A 22,043-nucleotide genomic window follows, 5' to 3' on the forward strand; every position below is an offset into this window, starting at 1 on the left:
CAAAAGGCGGTTTGTTTGTTTCATTTTATTCAATTGTGCTGTGCTTGCAGGAATACTGCCTGGTTTGTTCCATTCTATTGTCATCAGTGAAGATATGGCCTATTAAAATAGTATGGAACACAGCTGTGTTAATTACACCTTCAAGTCTGATTTGGTATGAAGTAGGACTCCGGGGAGAGCTAGAACTCAAGATTTAGGGCATTATGGGAGGCTGATGTTCTCTTTAGTGGTTTCTCAGACTCCCTAAACTCCTGCTTCTTAAAAAGCAGCCTGCCTAAATTGCTTCCAAAACAAGCTTTCACTTTGCTTTTGTTTTTACTGTTTTCATTACTGCTAATTAACATAGCTAAAGAGGATAATGCCTAGATTTCTTTACTGTTTTCAACAGTTTGTATAACAGAAGAGAAACAGCTCTCTTATCAGTCCGCACAGGGCAAGGAACAGCCTCAGCAAGGGTAGCAAGGACAGAGATGGGCCAAAACCAAATTCCACATCCTTATTAGGATCCAAGTTTGCAACTCAAGCCTCTTTTTCTAATGGGCCAGATCTGTTCATGAGACATGCATGCCATGAACTCGAGGAAGGTTCAGACTGTATCCGAACACTCCCACCATTGCTAGTGCCAGGTGGTAGCAACAGCGGGAAAATGTTAAGAGAAAGAAGGCTAGTGTAAGCCTATGGCCCACAGATTGGATCCATGTGAGTGTACCCTGTATTCACTTAGAGCCCCACTGATGTCTGTGGGGCTCTGTGCACACCCAGAGATCCACCTGAGCAGAGTTAATTGCAGGGTCAGGGCCTAAATCACCACTCCCTGGACTTAAAAGAGGCATCTAGGAATTTTACTTGGAAAAGACAAAGACTTTCTGTAAGAGATTAAATCATGTTTCTCAGATACCTGCAGTGTGATATTCTTTATAAAAAACACTCCAAATACAAATGCATAACTTAATTTTTATAAAGAACTTGCAATACAATCTAAATTAAAACTGCAGAGTTATTGTATATACTGCCATGGACACCATGGTGATGAGAATGGTATAAAAGCCTAGAAAGATCGACTTGCAGCTGGAACACTGATCAGCCACTTCCCCTAGACACAGAAGACGTGAACATGGATAATGGAATGTTTATGATGTGGAACTGCTGTCTATTATCTCACCATAAAAACCTAAAGCAATACGCAGTCCCAAGTGCTGAGTGCCTTCAGTTGCCGGTGACTTTGGGCAGTCTCCTGTGTACAAGTTGTACACAAATACCTGAATTTTGGATTGTTTTGGGCACTGAAGTCCAAAGGAAATATGGTCCAGTGGTTAGGGCACTAGTCTAGGCCTTCGGAGACCCAGTTCATTTATCTGCTCTGCTACAGACTTCCTGTGTGGCCACGGGCAAGTCACTTAGCCTCTCTTTGTCTCATTTTCCAACCTGTAGAAGGGGGAGAATAGTATTTTCTTACCTCCCACTAAAGACTGTGATGTGATCAGGTACTATGTAATAAAGGCCATATAAGTACCTAAGTCAGAAGTCCAAAGCATTTCAGCTAGTCTAATAGGAGACAGTGCTTCTGTATCTAAGGCTATGGCTACACTACGAGGCTTTCAGCGACACAGCTGTGCCGCTAAAGCCGTGCTGCTAAAAGGCACGCAATGTAGTGTCTGTTTGTCGGCAGAAGAGAGCTCTCCTGCCAACAAAAAACTTCAACCCCCCCCATGAGTGGCAGTGGTTTTGTCAGCAGGAGTGCTCTCCTGCCGAGGAAGCACTGTTGATACTGGCACTTTTTGTCGGTAAAACTTGTTGTTTGTGGGGGGTGTTTCTTTAACACCCCACCCTGAACAGCAAAAGTTTTGCCGACAAAGTGCCGGTGTAAACAAAGCCTAAGACCAATTCCGGTTGGAATCTCCCTGCCTTTGCCCTAGCTGCACCGGCTCTGCAGCGCTAATAACAGTTCAAGCATCTTTTGTCAGTAAATTGAGCAGACATAACTTGAATGCAGATATGCAAATCAGGTGACACAATTTCTTTATGCCCTAAGGAGCCATGCAAACACTTAAGGCCATGCTTCACTGTAAGCACACAACATTTGCAGGATCCAGGCCTAACTTCTCTGACGACAACTACACTTTAAACAAAATACATGTCTAAGAGTCCGGTGACACCTTAAAGACTAACAGATTTATCTGGGCATAAGCTTTCGTGAAACCTTATGCCCAAATAAATCTGTTAGTCTTTAAGGTGCCACCGGACTCCTCGTTGTTTTTGTGGATACAGACTAACACGGCAAGCCCGCTGATACAAAATACACATCTGTACTTCTGGTGCCTCAAAAGCTAGATGACAATAATAAATGGAGCTGTCTGAGCAAGGTTTAGTCATACTTTTTCCTCTGCGCTACACTAAGACAAATAGGAGTAACATGAAAGGTGCTTAAAGATCAAAAGACTTACTGAAGCATATTCCATGCACCAAAGTCCAATAAGTGACGGGGGGCGGGGGTTGTGGATTTGTTGCAATGGAGCCATCAGTGTGACTGGCTAAAATATCAGTCCTCAACAGCTATGGGAGCCCGTACAGAAAAGTAACAACTACCAGAACATGAAAATATTCCTTTGACTACAGCCATTGAATTGTCAGTGATGGTTTTTTTTTTAAGAGTTTTAGTCATTCTTAGCTTCATGCGTGGCTAGCAACCCACAAACTGACCCTAAACGACATGTAATGAACGACTGATTTCTAAAGGATTTCTGTTTAATGCTATGTATTTGCAGATGGCTTTATATCTATGTACCACCATTACACATACAACCTATTGAATCCCACTTAAGAATTAGAGCCCAAACAAGGACAAACTTGTGGGTTATCTGTCCATAAACATGCTGCTCAGAGGAGTCAGAACTGATAAACGGTCAGTAGCTGTATCCTGCATTCTGATTTAACTCCTCACAATTTAACTGGTAATGGACTGGAGTAACGTCACTCCGGATCACAGTGGGTCGAAGCTTGCAGTCCTTAATCAAAATTCCCAATTAAGTCAATGGATGTTTGCCTGCATAAAGCTTGAGTCAGGATCGCCTGATTTCTCCCATATTCCCCAGGAGCATATTTTGATAGTTGCGCCCCACCCCCCACCCCCTCCCACACACACTTTTTTTTTTAAAGTAACTGATTAATAACAACCCCAGAGTTCAATGTTGCTGGAGCAACAATATCAAATGTCAGGTACATTTTCTTCAGCAGCTTAAAAATGCCTGCAGCTGGAATATGCCAAAGGGGATTCACTTTGCCTCTTTATAGACATCAGCTAACAAAAGGAAGGAATAGATTTCAAAATATAAAGTCTCCTGACTCTCAGTGCAGCCATTAGTCACAAGAGCATCCTTCCCCTCTGACTTAAGACCCACAAGACTTAAGGAGTGGACACTGACTCAAAGAAATGTAGAGAGGGAACTATATTTACAGGACGTAAGTATTTCCTAGGTGCCCTGCTGCCTTGTTAATGTGATCAGAAGCTTGAATTGTAAAAAAACACCCAATATTCTTCTAGGGTCTGATTCTTTCATGGAAGACACTGGGAGTTTGATGGCTAACTTCCACGGAAGCAAGCCTTGACACATACTTTGCAAATGGCAGCTATACTGATAAGCACAAATATAAGAGAATATACATGTATTTACACAACCTGGGCTCTTTTGAAATTGCCTTGTGAATGGGGACAGAATAAAAGCTGTGGATTCAAACCTTGTCACAAGACATTTCAAGTGTGCAGAGAATTTCTAGCTTGTCCTAGTTAGGAAATTTTTCAGCAAACCGTTATGAGCTGGGTGAAACCTTGTTATGGGTTGCGCTAAAACCTCCTTCAAATTCATATCTAAACACACCCTTCACCTAACATACTTGTGAGACAGTTGAGGAGCCACACCTAAAACAAGGCTTAATAGGTATGTCTACACAGCAACTAGACACCTGTGGCTGGCCTGTGCCAGCCAACTCAGGCTCGCAGGGCTCCGGCTGTGAGGCCATTTCATTGATGTGTAGATGTCTGGGCTTGGGCTGAAGGCCAGGTTCTAGGACCCTGGGAGGTGGGAGGGTCCCAGAGCTCTGGCTCCAGCCTGAGCCTGAAAGTCTACATAGCGATAAAAAAGCCCCAGCCCCAGCCCCAGGAGCCTGAGTCCGCTGGGATGGGCCAGCCTCAGGTTTTAATTTGCTGTGTAGACGTACTCTTAAAATCTACCCAGAAACTAGCACCCCATGGACAGAAGGGGCTCCACTGGTTTTGTGAGCAGGTGTGTAGGAGATGGGCGTGTAAAAAAGACAAGCTGGAAACAGCAAGAGCGAGAGGCGGAAAGAGAGCTAAGCAACAGCCTATAAGGACAGCATGACCCTGGGAAAAGCTAGAGAGAGAGCTTTGGGTTATTATGTTCACTAAGAAAGCTTGGGACAGTAAGCTAAGAAACTGGCCCTTTTGTTCTGGGTTCCTCCTACCTTTGGAGAAGCAGGACTTTGTACATACAGTAAACAAGATTGCAAAGAAAATACCAGACTCCACCAATTTCTGCTTCTAGGAGGAACACTCAAAAAGGGGTAACATGGGTTTCCCATAAAAAAATGTCAATGAATCAAAAGCATTATGAGAAATGATTGATTTTTGAAGGATTTCTCAACTCAGAAAAAGTTTTGAAATTGTCAAGCCAGGATTTCTTGAGATTTCCCAGCTCAAAATAACCTTGTTTTTAAATTTGAACTAATTATATAGTAAAAAAAAAAAAAAGGGGGGGGGTTAATAATAGTCAAAATACAAAAAAAATTATTGACCTGAGCCAACTTTTCTTTGGTTTGTCAGTTTGCAAAAATTTGAGATTTTGATTTTTGTCCCATTTTGAGACAAGAAGCTTTTTTGAAATTTGAATATTTTCTCACTACAGGAAAAATGTTCCCCACCCAGCTCTACATCTAGCCTGCCTTTTGGAAGGAAGTTATTTCATCTGATGACGTGTAATTGGTGACAGACTGCCTGCTTCCTGAGCAGGATTATTTTACAGGGGCAAGCTACACCAATACGCCCAGGTCTAAATCCATATAACATTGTCCACACACAAAGCTGCACCAGGTTACGAAACCTAATTAATATCATACCTTTAGCTAAACTGGTGCAACTTCTAAGTTTAGACAAGACCTAAATCAACATGACCCCAGTCCTGAGGCCATTGAAGTCAATGGGAGAACTCTCGTAGACTTCAGTGAGAACAGGATCAGGCCCTAGCTAAGAAAAGTGCCTAGAACACACAACCTCAAAAAAAACCAAAACAAACAAACAAACAAACAAAAACCCACAACCACCACCACCACCAAACAGTAAGCAGTTGTTATCTGACTGAATGAGAAAGGATGGAAGAATCAGAATGAAGCCACAGTATAGAGAGTCCAGATATGAACATTACATTAATTCCCATTAAGCAGGGCACCTGTTTCATAGTTGTATGTGTATAGCAGGGGTTGCCTTATTAGTCAAGGAGAAAGTGAGCGAGTCAGCAAAATCTAATGTGTCAGAGTGTGTGCATAGCTTTCTTGTAGAGACAGCTTGGTAAACTTTCACAGTACGCTACAAATAAAAATTAGACACTAGAAGAAAAAGAAGGAGTAATTCTTGTTCAAGTCCTAATTTAATTTCATAGTAAGTAGAAAGAATATCCCACTACACTGAAAGCATCAAGTTACTGGTATCCATTTCCAGTTATAAAACACGGAAGAAAATCTGTTAATATAATCAGGGAAGGACTGTGCTCTACTCGGACACACTGACAGCTTAGAATCAGATCGCAACATTGCAGTCAGTAAAGCTACTGATACTTGTACTTATAGTGGCCAGGGTTACAATACTTACCTTTCACAAATTCATTTGTGCGCAGAGAGCTACCACATGTCTATGCATCACTTATGTCCCATTTAAGCCAGCAGGCCTTGCCCTGGCTCTCTTCACAGGGGTGAATTTCACCAGGAATGAGGAAAGAATTCCTTTAAAAACATCCTTCCATTCTGGCCATCATGATCCAGATCAATTTAACAGCTCTGTCTCCACTGCATTAGGTAAAGATTATGAAGCAAAACTGTGTACTGAAGTGTGATCAATAGAGCCCTGTTAACTTGAGATTTTTCATACCACATAGAGACAGTTTTCTCAGCCTAGGGCCAGGTATACACTAGAAAAGGTTGGCCCCCGATAAGGCCAAACTGACAAAACCTCCTCGGGTAGACACAGCATATACCAGCAAAAACTGTTTTTTCTAGTAGAGCATATACCAGTTGCCAGAGCAAAATAAACTACACTGGCAAAAGCACTTTTATGCCAGCATAACTGCATCTATACCAGGGCTTCTGTTGGAAGCATGCATCCGATGAAGTGAGCTGCAGCCCACGAAAGCTTATGCTCAAATAAATTGGTTAGTCTCTAAGGTGCCACAAGTCCTCCTGTTCTCTTTGCGGATACACACTAACACAGCTGCTACTCTGAAAAAAAAAATAGTGACGGTACAGTACCAGCAAAAGCTTCTAGCATAGACCCGGCCTGGAAAGTGACCATTATGTGTGATGTGCTTGCTCATGATTTCAGACAGACAAGGCTGCCCTCTGCTGCATGGACTAGAGAAGTGCTTCAGTTTCAATTAGCCCAGTGGTCCCCAAACCGACATCTGTGAACCACTGGTGGTTTGTGAAGCCCTTTCTGCTAGTCCACGGAGAGCGGACTGGTCATGCAGCGGTGGCTTTCCTCCCTTCCACCTAAAAGAGAAAAAATCTTGGGCAGAAGAAGATGAAATGAAGATCAACAGCGCACAGTCTGATTAACGTTTTTTCACGAAGGACAAAACACTTCTCACACATTGTGCAGATAAAAATACATCAATCCTTTCATTTTCAGTGTAAGCAACTGCTGTAGTTGCCACCGGGTAGTTAGGTGATTGCAGATGGTATGGACGTGTCCATGAGACAGTCTCTATTAAGGTATGGAGCTGCACCGGCATTAGTAACAGTGAGAAATTTGGGGGGCGGTAATCTAGTGTAGACAAGGCCTAAAAAGCTGGAGCACCATTTTTCAATCACTGTTCTGACACAGTTTGGCCCTTGGTCACAATCACCAGGCAAACTGTGTTAGAAACTCATTTGTACATAAATGAGCATAAACAATCTCCAAAGGCGATGTGGCCCTCACTGATAAATCTCATAGCATTTTCTTAGGCCTTAATTCAGCAAAGCATGTGCTTAAGTCTCACTGACTTCAATGGGAATTAAGCATGGGCTGAAGATGAGGTATATGTCTGAGTGCTTGACCGCCCTGGGACCACAGACAGAAACAAATGCCACAAAGTAACCTCACAAGAGAGTTTCTGATAGTTTGCTATTCCAATAGTAAAACAGGAGACAAATGCAAATTGTCACTTCAATTCTACCTTCAGAGCTATTTTATCTGTTGCTAATAGATCAGTCAATAAAGCAGTTTACAGTTTCCCTGCATGCCATCCTCTGTCCCTATATCAGGCTGCTCACTCACAGCACCAGTCACATCTCAGAGGTCACACTACCACATGACATTAAGGAGCTACTCGTATTTCCATTTACGTTAATGGGATTTTTGCCATTGACTTCAATCTGAGCAACAGAAGTCACGCAGATACAGCAGGTGGAATCTATGTAAGGCAGTAACACCCGTCGATATCTACAGCATTATTATGAATGCTAGGTTTCAGAGTAGTAGCCGTGTTAGTCTGTATTCGCAAAAAGAACAGGAAGTAAGGTGCCACAAGTACTCCTGTTCTTATTATGAATGCTGGTAACAATGTCGTAGCAGTCTGAACTTCACGGTTGTCAGCCCAAAGTGGTTACAGGGACATGGAATTGTCAGTGGGAACAGCATGTACCACCCAGAGCCTTAAGCTCCAAACTTGAGCAAGCAATTATCTTCGTTAGCAGGAGAAATATCTTATATATACAACTATTTCAGCAGCTCTGACAGTCCTTCCAAAAGGGGGCAGCAGTACACATTAGCAAGTATACTGTATGCTTTCCAGCAGGGTGTGGATGGATTATAGTTTTTATTCCATGACCTATTCATAGACTAATAGATTTTAAGGCCAGAAGGGATTGTTATGATCATCTGTCTGGTCTCTTGCGTAACACAGGGCATAGAATTCCACTCAGTAGTTTTTCCATCAGACCTCTACCTTCTGGTTGAGTTAACAAAGGATCTAACACATCCCTAGGTAATTGCATTGGTTAATTACCCTCCCTGTAAAAAAAATCGCCCTTTAGTTCCTGCCTGAAGTTGTCTAGCTTCAGCTTTCACCCATTCAATCTTGTTATGTCTTTATCTGCTAGATTAAAGAGCCCTGTAACAGGTTGTGCTACTCACTGGTCAGACACCTCCTTGGGGCTTATGTGGGGATTAGCGCTCAACCAGTCTGACACCCCTTCCTTCAGTTGCTCACCCCATGCTCTCTCTCTGGACTCTGGTTACTCCCTGTTTCTGGCTTGGGCTTCTGGCCAGGTCATGTAGTTTTCCCATTTTAGGGTATCAAAGTCCCACTGGACGAACCTTCTCAGGCAGTCTTCAAATCCACTGTCCTGACTGTGCAACTTCCCCAGTGACTGGTAGGGGAACTTGGGCCCATTCAGTACTACAGGTGCCAGCCAGGGGACCCCTTTCCAGTTTGTCAACATCTTTTTAAAAGCGGGACACCAGAACAGAACATAGTATTTCAGTAATAGTTTCACTCAGGTTGTATACAAAGGTAATACCACTTCCCCACTCCTCCTTGATATTCCCCTGCTCATACAGCCAAAGACTGTGTTAACTCTCTTAGCTACTGCATCACACTTTAAAGGCATACAAGGTAATAATCTTTTTCTTTATTCATTATCATTGCTTAATCTTGGATGAACCAGACACACCCTTCCCACTCTATCCCACTGCTTTAGGACTGAAAGGTGAAATTCATTTGTGTGCAGAGAGCTATCACATGTCTACGCATCACTTATGTCCCATTTAAGCCTTCAGGCCTTGCCCTGGCTCTGTTCACAGGGGTGAATTTCACCAGGAATGAGGAAAGAATTCCTCTAAAAACATCCTTCCATTCTGGCCATCATGATCTAGATCAATTTAACAACTCTGTCTCCACTGCATTAGGTAAAGATTATGAAGCAAAACTAATTGATCTTCAATATCAGATGCTTTTGACAGAATGGTGAAGATCATTACTGTATCTAAATCCCTGTCTTTTATACAATGAATATTATAATGCCAAAGTTGTAGAGAGGCCAGGAAAGAGACAGAGTAGAAATTAGAAGCCCTTTTTTCATTTATAATTTGTTTAAAATTCTTGCTGGGTTTTCCAACATTGTCAGAAGTATTGGAATTAATGAAACTGGCCTGTAGTAAAATACCTGATAAGCATCTTCTCCTCTGTAGAGAGGGTAAATGCATGTCATTTTCCAATTAACTCTTCCTCTAAGCCATTATGTTGATCAAATAAGTGAATAAGTGAAAGGAATGTAAATTCTAGAGAGAGCTAATTTAATTCATCCAGAGGTTATGGTTCTACTTCAATAAACACTTACAGTAGGCTAATGTGTTATTTAGAACTGTAGTGTGACAAATAAATACAACTTGAATAATCAAACAAGGAGGAGTTGTGTGTGGAGAGAAAAGTTTCTTGGGACCTTGCTTTCAGATAGTAAATTATAGTAATAGAGGTCTAGTTAGTGAGTTTGTATTTTACAGGCCAGTATGTAGGACAGGGTAGATGTGTGGCCTAGCTTGGGAAGTGAGACAGGGAAATGGTGTTTTGGGTCAGTTCTGAGGACAGTTACCTTACAGGGTAATTCCAGACTTTCTGACATTTAGGGTTTGTGGAAGCACAGCATTCTAACAAGCTGACTTTCATATGTTTGATTTTAACTCCAGCTGTGGGCTAGATTATCCCTAGCCCTTACAAGACCACAGAGGTGGGGAGGAGGGGAGTAAGGAGCCTTTCCACCTTACATGACCAAAGTAATGGATGCTTAGAATTGTGGTCCCTGAGCTCTGAGGAGTACATGGGATGCAAAGAACCTGCTCCTTGCTTGGGAGCAATTCTCCCAAAAGGCGATGGGGAGTAGACCTATGGATCTGTTCCATATGCACTGGCTAGAAGAGCTAGCAGGCCTCATGCAGGAGGGAGTGTGCAGCACCCTTTAAATCCCAAAGGGACCACTGTGATCATCTATTTTGACCTCATATTTACCCCAGGCCACAGAACTTCCCCAAAATGAATCCTAGAGAAGATCTGCTAGAAAAACAGCCCATCTTGATTTAAAAATTATCAGTGAAGCAGAATTCACCAAGACTCTTGATAAATTGCTCCAATGGTTTATTACTCGCACTGGTAAAAATTACCCCTTATTTCCAGTCTGAATTTGTCTCGCTTCAACTTCCAGCCATTGGATCATGCTAAACTTTCTCTGCTAGATTGAAGAGCCCATTATTAAATATTTGTTCCTTAGGTAGGTGCTGATAGATTGTAATGAAGTCACCCCTTAACCTTCTCTTTGTTAAAATAAGTACTGGTAGATTAAGCTCCTTGAGATTAGCACTATAACTCTTATTTTTTAATCCTTTAATCATTCTCGTGGCTCTTCTCTATACCCGCTGCAATTTCTCAACATCCTCCTTGTATTGTGGACACCAGAACTAGACACAGGATTCCAGCAATGGCTGCACCAGTGTCAAATACAGAGGTAAAATAACCTCTCTACTCCTATTTGAGATTCCCTTTTATGCATCCAAGGATTATATTGGCAGCTCATGTTCAGCTGATTATCCATCAGACACCCCAAATCTTTTTCAGTCACCAATTTCCAGAGTCCCCCATCATCTAAGAATGGCCTATGTTCTTTGTTCCTAGGTGCATACATACATTTACATTTAGCCGTATTAAAACACATATGATTTGCTTGCGCCCAGTTTACCAAATGATCCAGCTGGTTCATTAGGGAAGTGCACTAACCACTACACTTCTGAACACAAAGTACTGCCTCTCTGTTTTGTGCAGGGCCCCATCCCATAGGTGTGCTCCCAGGGGGCCTCTGAGGACACCTACCGGATCAGTCTCCACAGATAGGTGATGGAACATCTTGAGGACCCCATCAGGGTTTAAATACTGAAAAGCTTGGAGGCATCAGGATTTAGAAGGCTTTATGAAGCCATCTGGTAGCAATTTAGGTCCCTAAAGGGTTAGGTGGCAGCTAAACTGGGGTTTGGAGGATCTAAATTTTGAACTTAGGCATCTAAATCCCTTTGTAGATCTATCCCTTAGTTTCTAAATTAGTTTTGTTAAATTAATACAGTTTTCTCACATAGACAAGACCTTAGGAGAATTAAAGTTTGTCTCAGGTTGTATAACAACGTACCCAGGGAAACATAGGATATTCTGGGGTGAATGGGGATATTCGGGGTGAATGGTTATTTAAATGGTAACAGACTTTAAGCAAAAAGGAATGGTTGTTCACAGCACAGCAGGAGAATGGCCCCTGGGTGAGAATATACTAGACAGCACCTAGGTGCTGATTGTCTATTCACTTACACCATTTAGATATGAGCAAATAAACTACAGCAAACTAAGGCCACTTTACTTCTTAATGAGAGTGTCCATACAGAGGTTTAATGCACTTTAATTAAGGCACTTTTACTTCACAACTTAAGTTATTTCATCTTGACTTTCCTGAGCAGCCCCATGTAGTCACCCCCTGAGTATTGTCTGCAGCCTCCACTAGTGGAGAAATAACAAGGAGTTTGGTGGCACCTTAAAGACTAACAGATTTATTTGGGCATAAATCTGTTAGTCTTTAAGGTGCCACCAGAGTCCTCGTTGTTTTTGTGGATACAGACTAACACGGCGACCCCTCTGATACTGGAGAAATGTAAACATACCCCTATTGTTCCTTCTACTTTGGGGGGGCGGGGTCATGACCCTTATTTATTCTCTGATTAGTGAAGATCAGGTGTTACACATCCTCATGATCATTTAGACACAATATCAGTCTTCTAACCAAATAGTCTTATTCAATTAGCACAGCTGAAATAGATTTCTTTCCATTAGCAGTTGTTGAATCACAATCCGCCTTTACTTCTGAATGAGACTGTCCACACAGGGATTTAGTGCACTTTAATCTAATGCACTTTCATTTCATTTTCACTTTTCTGAATTTTCACTTGTCTCCCCCTAGACAAGCCCTCAGCATTTTGCCCATGGTGTTGTCTAACCCCTTTCAGAGATGGGTTATACAAATGCCTGAATCCTGTTCACCCTCCAAACACCATGGTGGTTGTTACTTCCTGTGAAGTTGCACTGGTGATGAATTACGGGTCCTAGTTTTCCTATCATAGATGAAGCCTGGAGGAAAGATTTTGCTGACACCGGGGTGAGGCCTGGTTTACACTTAAAATGTAGGTCAATATAGCTATGACACTCAGTTACATGAACAATCCACACTCCTGAGCACTGTGGCTATGCATCCTGATCCCCAGTGTAGATGCAGCTAGGTCAAAAGAATGCTTCTGCTAGCCTCGATACGGTATTTCGGGGAGGTAGTGGTGACCCTACCCACGGAGAAACCCCATCCCCTTCCACTGGCATAGGCTGCGGTGACACTATAGGCCGGTCTACACTATGGGACTAAGTCGACCTAAGTTACGCAACTCCAGCTACATGAATAACATAGCTGGAATCAACGTACCTTAGGCTGACTTATTGCAGTGTCTACACCATGCTGGGTCAATGGGAGAAACTCTCCTGTCGACTTACCTTATGCTTCTCATTCTGGTGGAGTATCAGAGTCGATGGGAGAGTGATCGGTGGTCAATTTAGTGGGTCTAAGACCCACTAAACTGACCCCTGGTGGATCGATCGCCGCGCATCCATCTCCTGATAAGTCAAGACAAGCCCTATGTGACTACGCTAACATAGCTATGGCTGTAAACTAAGCCAGCATAGCAGTATAGTGTAGACATACCCTGTGTCACACTAAACTAGAGGTGCCAAACAAAAGTACTCTTAATTTGCTCATGCAGTTGCTGCAGTTTTGCACACAAATCAGGTAATTGCAAAGAGTTCATTTAAAAAAGGCAGAAAAGCAGTGGTTCTGGAAGTGCCTCTGCATCATTTCTTCCCAGTGAGTTTTGCTGAATGCAACAGATATTTACTAACTAAACCCCCAATCCAGCCAAGCACTTCAACACAATTAACTCTGAGGCCACAAGTAGTCCTATAGACTTCAGTGGGATTATTTATGTGCTTAAATTTAAGCACACACTTAAGTGCTTTGCTGGATAGAGGCCTGAAAGATTAATTATTACAAAAGGGGCTGTCTTCTATCTTTGATCCTTATGCAAACTCCTATTGTCATCAGTGAAGGTTCCCCTGAATATAGAGAGTAGTGTAGGGCCCAAACTTTTTTAGGCCTGATTCACAGACTGTAAATTCAACATTTCATTTGTCTCTCTTCACAGAATGAATTTAACACCCCTGCTGTAAACCCTGCTACCACATGGAATGGGAAGATAAACAGCCTTGCCAAAAGGGGATCTGAGGTAACAAAATACAGATACAGTTTACTTATAGGAGGCACATTTTGTGAGGGAAAGAAATCAAATCCTTGAAACAGGAGGGATGTGTCTGGAAACAGTTATTCAAATACTCTCCTAAGAAACTCATTTTGTGGGATCAGGACAATTAAAATTCCCTTTCCCATCCCCCACCACCATCTGTTCCAAGGCTCAAACAATTATTATGGGGCCAGCTCTCCAGTTACTTTTTACCAAGTGTAATAACCTCTTTTCTAGCCAGTCTGATGTCAAAACTGGCAATAAATGTAACAAGAGAAGCCCTTGTTCTGCCTTCTTAAAGCGTATTAAAGGTTTTAAACTGAAATAAAAATGAAGCCTAAACTAAAACTTGGCAGATATGGCTGCAAACTGGTAACAATCTTGGATATAATAGAGATGAGCCACTGCAAAGTTCAGAACTGGATCTGAACTTTGCCTGAGTTTGGCTGTGTTTGAAGCAAGGTTTTGGTTTGGCCCATTATAAAGCTAGGAGCCAGTTAGGAAGTTTGGATCTAGACTTTGCCAAAGTTTGGAGGTATTGGTATGCATATCTGACTTCACTATAGGCCCAACCGAACTCCCTAGTGAGCCCCATTGGAGTTTTGCCATTGATTTAAATAGGAGCAGCTTTTAACAGGTTTTTTGGGGAGGGAGAACAGTATCCTTATAGGGTGTGCACTTCTGGGGGCACATGGCCAAACCCTGAACAGTCAGGTTATGTTGTTAATAGTTATGGACATTTTTGAAGAGCCTTTCATCTAAGGATCTGAAAGCACTTGTATAAAAAACACTGGTGAATTTAGGTGTACACCCCCTGGGATGTAGTTAAGTATTATTATTCCATGGATGAAATCCTGGTTTTGTTGAAGTCAATAGGCGTTTTGCCCTTGATTTCAGTGGGACCAGGATGTCACCCCATGAGATCTTTCTTCCTATTAAATAGTTCACAGAATGAAATGGTTGGAGAACTACTGTCCTAAACAGTGCAATCGTACTGTTCATCACCTGGCCCAAGTTCCTTAAGTTCCTTCAGAACTCTTGGTTGGTAGCCCTGGTGACTTGTTCCTCTCCTCTTCTGACAATTCAGTTTGTAACAGTGCTTTGCTTTTATTTCATCTAAAGCATAGCACTGGGGTGGTAGGCATCTCTCCAATATCCTCTGTAGTGTAGACTGATACAAACAAATTATTTAGCTTCTCAGTAAAGATTTTATCTTCCTTAATGGCTCTCTCCACCCTAGCAGTCCTATGGATTCACCAATTTTCTGGCATACATTAAAAATGTGTCTTTTTCGTTTTCATCTGTTTCTCTTTGCCTTCCTCATTTCCATGTTACCCTCTACTGTTTATGCTTTCTATTGGCTTCACTGGGGTTGGATTACCATTTCCTGAAAAATGCCTATTCAAATAACCTCTTGAAACTTATCACTTAATCATACTGGGTTTTATTTCCCGGCTTCTTTTTTGGTTTAAGGGTTGTGTTTGCCTTCAATGACTCTGTTATGGAATGGTTAAGAATAACAATTTTACTTTCCTTAATATTGAGTTTAGAGCCCATTACAGCAGCTTCCACATTTTTTTTTTAAATCTCCCTTTCCAACATTTAGTATCACAGTCTACATTTTCTTCCCACAGGATGTCAAACGTACTTACTTTGTGGTCACTATTATTTAGTGACTCAACTACAGCTACTTCTTGAATCCATGCTTGTGCGTAACTTAGAACTATGTTGAGAATAGCCTCTACTCAATTCTAGAACTAGCTGTTCCAAGAAACAATCGTTTAAGATGCTGAGAAATTGTTTCTCTAAACTGTATCCTGTTGTGTCAATTGCCTAGTCTGTATGCAAGTAACTGAACTGATACATTACTTAGTTACCTCTTTCATCTATCTCAAAAGTGTGATCCAAAGCCTGCTGAAATCACTGGTAGTCTTGCTATTGCCTTCAATAAGCTTTGGATCAAGTCCTCAATAGCTTTTTTGTGATAAGGAGACTGGTACAACATTTCTATTCCCCTACTACAACATTTCTATTCATATGACTATGAATTTGTATCCATACAAAGTCTACTGTATGGTCCTCTCCACTCAGAAATGTTACTGCATTAAATTATATGAAACACATCAACTCCCATGAGTAACAGTGTCTTGACTGTATGCAGACATTCACAATTTCATCAAAGCAGCTAAAGGAATTATCGAATTTTACACACAATGCCCTCTCAAAATGAAAAAATTCTAACAACAGAACTGATTACTCCACTCCAAACCACCAAAATTGCAAAATTAGTGTATCATCTTAATAGTTAATCCAAATACTAAACTAAAAGCTGAACAATACTCTTCCTACCTGCATTTTGTTTTAGGAAAAGAAAAGTGCTACCTAACATTAGTGTAAGCAAATCTGAAATTTTATTTATTAAAAAGGGACTTTCAAAATATGTTTATTTTAATCATAGCTATTTCAGTTAGCATAGAAGTGTGTGTTCAATTTAATTTATACATCACTTTTCTCAGCCATAATTTATTTTGCCCTATATAAATTCTCAGTCGCGACTTAAACAGAACCACAAGGTATAAAATATCAATGCTACCTACAGTGGTCTAGACAGCCCAAACTCCATATGCAAAAATTAGTGTGAATTTGTAGCAGTCAAGCAAATACAAGATTTGGTCAACAAAATCGAAGGAAAGCCTGGACTTTCTGGTCTGCTAAAGTTACTGGACAGATTCTGCCTCTTATATCGGGTGCTTCCCAACCTCTGGTATAAAGAGGGATCACATCAGGGGCAGAAGAAGATATGGCAGAGCTGAGATCCACTACGCTCAATCCTCTGCTGGCAGTAAGGAATGTTACATCAGCAGCAACAACAGCATCAATTAGAAGAGGACACCCCTCCTACTGTATCTTATTGGGAAGCTCTGAATCAGGGTGCTGCAACCCAGCTCCTTTCAGCAAGCCCTCAGATACAGTGAAGAACCAGAGCCTTAATATTTAGTCTCGCAGGTTACCTTTCTTGAACTGCAACAAATTCAAATGAGCTTTAAGTCGATTATTCTGTACTCCTAAATGAAAATACTATCTTCAGGAGTGGGGGGAAAAAAGATACAGAATATATAGCATTAAAAATAATAACCATAAATGATGCTCTTTGGTTCTCTTTTATAACCAATCTGAAAATGTTTCCCAAACTCATTAAGGCTGATGCATCTACCATGCACTGGTGTGTGTTTCAAAGGACATATTAGCTATAAATCCCCCCCAACAAACTACCCCGGATTGTTGGATTCTGCTTTTCAGGGCAGTGCAATAAAATAACCCCAGAACATGGATTTAAGAGGAATATTTGCCTGAGCAGTAACTCTCATTGTCCTAATTTGGCATAAAAGAAATACAATTATTTTAGTGGCCTTCAATTGCATTCAACTAACTTAGACCATGGAACTGGTTCTTACACTGTAAAAATGCACTCTGGTTTTTCATGCAACTTGACCAGCAAAATAATTATATAGTGAACCCAGAAATAATCTTGAGAGTGAATGAATGGAGTGGGAGGGTGCCTTGCAGAGTCTGTAAACTCCAGTGCTGTCCAAGAGTCACCAGCGTGAGAACGAGCCATTAAATAAAGAGATGAAAATCTAGGAAAATGCGGCAATGGGCTGGCTCTATATAATCAGCTATTCAATTGCTTTTACTAGTTAAATGTTTTGCAACACATGCTTTTATAAGGTGCTGATCACCACAAGTTGCTAAAGTTTATTTAAAAGAGACAAGTTTAAAAGTGCAGGGGTATGATTCTCATTTATGCCCATTAAGAGCCTATTAAGATTCTAACACAAAATTATTTGTAACAATATTGTTTTCTCAAGATTAAGAAGATGTAAGGTTACAAGAAGAGGAAGAGAGAATTCAAAAGACTGGGCAATGGTTTGAGCCAACAGAAAATTACAAGTTATTTTCAGAGACCTATATAGAATGAGATAGTAGTCACTGTTCAGATCCCAGAGAACAGGCATCTACATAAAATACCCATGAAACTGGCACTCTAGTTGGCAGTCACAGTAGTGAAACCAAGTAGATCAAAAAATCTTATTTCTGGTTGTGGTCCCTTCTACAAACAGGGATAAAGGACATTGGCAGGGTAGTGTATCTGTGGTGTGGATAAAGCATTTCAAATTTTCAGTGTAATCAAGCACATATAATATGGTTTGGTGTTTGAAGAGGGGGAAGGTTGTAAAAAGAATGAAACAGGTAATTTTTATAATGAATTACCATACTGTAGAAAGCAACACTAACAAATCTGCAGTAACAGCCATGTCGTATATGTTTTTAAAAAGAATTACATAAGCATCATTCTCTTTAGGAAAAATGTTTCTTCCTGTCTCTACCATCCATGCCCTTGCACAAGTGAAGCTGGAATGTAGGTCTCCTAAACATGAAGTCGTACTTTAATGACAACTCCAACCCGCACAACTCAGTCTCATTTATGTTTTGAAACAAGAAGCCCTCTTTGCTATGGTTTCTACAGGTGGATAGGGGATAGAAATGTAGTTATACCCACACCTCAATAAACTAACACTGTGTGTGTGTAATGGAGCCGCTCCTGCTCCCATTGAAGTCAACAGAAAAACAAAGTAAATACATAACTTTAAAAAATTCTCTCAGTTATAATAAATAATCTTAGGTGTTCTTTCTACAAGCAGAAAAAACCCACAACAAAAAATCTTTCTAACGGTAGGTAGAGCATTTCGTCACGGAGGTAGGATTTTTAAGTTGACAATGTCCTTTTGCTAAACTAGGTAAGGAAATGTTTTCTTTTTTAACAACATCTTTGATGTGAGAATCTTTTTTTGAAGTGACTATGCGCTCTCTGTAGTGCTGATTGCCTGTCTTGTTGTCAAGCAAATCTCTGCTTAAAAACTACCAGAGGGTGAATTTTGCAAATCCATAGAATTTACTCATGTTTGAAAGGTGGATGAGCTTCACAAAGAACCACACTCATAGAATTCTTCAGTAAAACTACAATTGTACTACTTCAGGAATGTTAATTTTTTTTTTTTTAAATCACACAATTCAAAATGTGATTAGAGGTTATATTCTACTGCTATATGTAGTACAAGTATGTAGATATTTCACTCACATTTTATTCGGCCCAAAGCAGAATATAAAACATCACAACAGAGGCTATTAATGGGGAAAGGAGACATGCAATACAAGATTATATGACCCCAATGCTTTTTCTCCTTAATTATTTGATTTTTCTTTTCCTTCCTTGTTTTCAGATTTGGTTCATGAATCTTTAGTTAAAACAAGGTTGCAGATGGAATTTTACAGCTTTCAGGGATTTGGAAAAGATTTACAAAATATATCTTCATAGACAACACTATTGAAAGTACGCTGTAGACTTCTGAACAGAACACACGGGTTTCATTTATACTACAGAAGTTGTACTTTCAGGATTTACACGCATTAGTCTTGAAGCATTTCTCAGATCCTGTAGTTGCTTCGCTGGCTTTCCGACTCCTTCCTCAAATCTTTTCTCCACAACAGGAAGGACAGTTTCATAAAGAAAAGATGCATTCTGCCTGATGAATGCTTTTTTCTCAGGGTCCTGTTCACACCGTAAACTGTAATCTACATGCTGGACAGCCACAAGGATAATCTCCACTAGGCTTTCCAGTAGAACCATGTGCAGCTCTGGGAAATACAGCTTGAGTGCTTCCTCCAAGAAGGCCATAGTCTGCTTGGTAAAAGCCACCACAGTGTAGCTAAGGTTCACCCAGCAGTCATCACCAGTGTATTGGTCAAAAGTGCTCATTCCACAGCTCCTCATCTCCTCTCTGAGTTTTCCCAGAGCCCCTGGGGTCATCAGGTTCATCCTTCTCCACATCTCTTCAGAGTTGCGATGCTTGGTGGCCTCAATTATGATATCCTTGTAGCTCTGCAAAGCTCCTTTGATATCTTTCACCAACAAGGCATGAATGATGAAAGTGAGGTCCAGCCCAATCTCGCTGAGCTGCTTGCAGTGCTCCTTCGCTACCTTCAATAACAAAATTTATTAATATATCTTAATATATATCTTATCTGGATATCTTATACACTAATTTTTTTTTACAGACTAATCTAGTTAATCACCATGTTACCCTTAAAAGTATCAGCCCTATTTTATAGATATGAAAAATAAGGCAGAGATTAAATGTATCTTCAAAAAAAAGAAAGAGACTGATTTTATATATTTATATTAGAAATGCAGATCTTTTCTGCCACAGAACACTACGGACAACTAGAGCAGTAATAGGATCATGTCATAAGAGCCTGAAAACTGGGGAATTAAGGAATAAAGGACTTTTAGTATTTTTTTAAAAATCTTTTGTTAATCCATAGCCGAATCCAATCCAATAAACTCTTTGAAGAAAGGCATATTCAAACTTTAACAAATAAATCTTATCCCTTTAATTAAGGTGTGAAAGAGCTGACAAACTTTTGCAATCTCCAATCAGTCTTTGGGCAAAACACGGGAAAACCAAACCTGGCATTGCTGATATTCACAGAACAAAAGACAAGCAGAAAAAACGCACAACAAAAAAGCCTTTCACACATCCTAAAGAAGCAGGACACCTTTCAGACCAAAGCCACAGAGGTAATCAGTAAGCGAACAAGGATTAGAAATCAGAAGTTACTGGTTTCTTCCAGGAATGGGGTCAATTCACCAGACCATACTACCTTCCTTACACACTTACCTTCACACACTCAGCAGCAGTGGACAAGCTCTCTTTACTGTCGAATACTTGCTTGCTAAAGGCATCTACAAACATCCTCATTGCCGAGCGGGCCCACACAATGAAGGCAGAGTAGCAGCCACTGTTGCCAGCAAAGTCTGTCTCAAACTCTCTGGCAGTCTCTAACAAACTGGTAAAAAAGACATGGCAAAGCTTGTGGATGTAGAGCAGAGTGGCACCCTCAATGCGCAGTTGACGGATGGCTGTGTGTACAGCAGCTGCCCTGTTCTTCAAGAAAAGCTCACATGCCTTGGTGGACTGGCCCAAGCGAATGAGCTGGGACACAGCCCGGCGAGTGGCCCTAGGACCACCTCGTAATGACCGATCTGGAGATAGCTCAAACACCAGCACATCGGTGAGCTGCCTGACTCGCTCATCTACCTTGGCTCGTAGCTCCCTCACTGGCTGGCTCACGGCCTTCTCTCCCAAATACTCATTCAGCTTATCCAACAGGTCCACTGCCCCCTCAAAATCTCTCTGGGCAATGCAGACATCTAGGTCTTCAGGCAACTCCTGGATCCACTCCAGGGACAGATCTACTGTCTCTTCCTCAGGTGCGGGTTCCTTTTCATCTTCTCTGTCAAAGGGATTAGTGGCCTCAGGAGGTGGCGGAGCAGTACGTGGCAGGGCCTCCTGCTCCAGCCTCAGCTTCTCACTGAGGGCGCGGTTCCGCTTGGTCTCCTCCAGCACCTCCAGCCACTCCTTCTTGATCTTGGCATTCTCGGCCTGGAAGATGCGGCTCTCGGGAAACATGAGCAGCTTGAACATGTCCTTCATGGGCGGGTTGTCCTTGACATTGATCACAGCCAACCCTTCCAGGGGATAGAGGGCATTGTAGCAGTAGGCACCACGCCGGTTGGGCAGCCAGGTGGCCACCAGCAGGCAGTCGTTCATGAGGAAGGCATGCACCCGCTGGATCTGCGCCATGTGATCGGCGTCGTACTCCACCAGGTCGCCGTTGTAGACGAGGTACTTGCCGGGGCTCTCAGGAAGCAGGTCCCGGCAGCCCTCCACCTTCTCCAGCAGGGTGGTGAGCGTGCGCTGCCGCCCCTCCTCGCTGGCGGCCTCCTTGGCCGAGAGGGGGAGGAAGGGGTTGCTGTGGGGGTCGGCGGCGGCGCGGCGGGCGCCCAGGGCGGGGTCGTCGCGGTCGGCCTGCAGCAGCAGGGCCTGGGTGACGGCCTCCATGATGCCCTTCTGCTCGGTGAGGATGTGGCTGAGCTGGTACATCTCGCTCTCCAGGTAGCTGATCTCGCGCGCCGTCTCGATGAACTGGCGGTAGTTCTGGTAGACGTTGCGCTTGAGGCTCTGCGCCGTCTCCTCGCTCAGCGCCTGGATGCGCTGCCGGTGCTCCTGCAGGTCCCGGTCCCCGTCCGACTGCTGCGACAGCTGCTTCACGTACTCGCCCGCCGCGAAGCCCCCCGACTCCAGCTGCCGCCGCAGCCGGCTCCCGCCCCCGCCCTCACCCAGCGGCAGCGCCATCGGTACCGCCGGCAGGGAGGCCGCAAGCCCCGACACACCGAGAGCGGAAGACGGGTGACAGCAGGTACGGCGGCGCTGGGAAAGGGCGCATGCGCCAGGATTACGCACCAGCTACTGCGGCATATTGCGCGTGCGCCTGGAGAGCGACCTCCTTTGAA

At 42.3% G+C, this 22,043-nt stretch overlaps 1 protein-coding gene across 1 annotated transcript; it reads right to left on the minus strand.

Annotated features, from left to right (window-relative positions):
• Positions 1-18,487: 18,487 nt before the first annotated feature.
• On the minus strand, positions 18,488-22,010 carry EXOC8 (exocyst complex component 8). The gene is made up of 2 exons (XM_074948832.1): positions 20,368-22,010; positions 18,488-19,667 (listed from the first exon to the last, which is right to left on the minus strand). Exons 1-2 carry the CDS (start codon positions 21,883-21,885, stop codon positions 19,059-19,061), a joined length of 2,127 nt encoding a protein of 708 aa, XP_074804933.1. The 5' UTR covers positions 21,886-22,010; the 3' UTR covers positions 18,488-19,058.
• Between the last annotated feature and the right edge of the window lie 33 nt (positions 22,011-22,043).

Source organism: Natator depressus, chromosome 3 (genome assembly GCF_965152275.1).
Source record: "Natator depressus isolate rNatDep1 chromosome 3, rNatDep2.hap1, whole genome shotgun sequence".
NCBI classification, from domain to species: domain Eukaryota; kingdom Metazoa; phylum Chordata; order Testudines; family Cheloniidae; genus Natator; species Natator depressus.

Coding starts and splice junctions, on each gene's coding strand:
- EXOC8 (XM_074948832.1), bottom strand. CDS start 21,885: ATGGCGCTGCCGCTGGGTGAGGGCGGGGGCGGGAGCCGGCTGCGGCGG. Junction 19,668..20,367: donor CTGCTGCTGAGTGTGTGAAG/GTAAGTGTGTAA, acceptor TTGTTATTGAAG/GTAGCGAAGGAGCACTGCAA.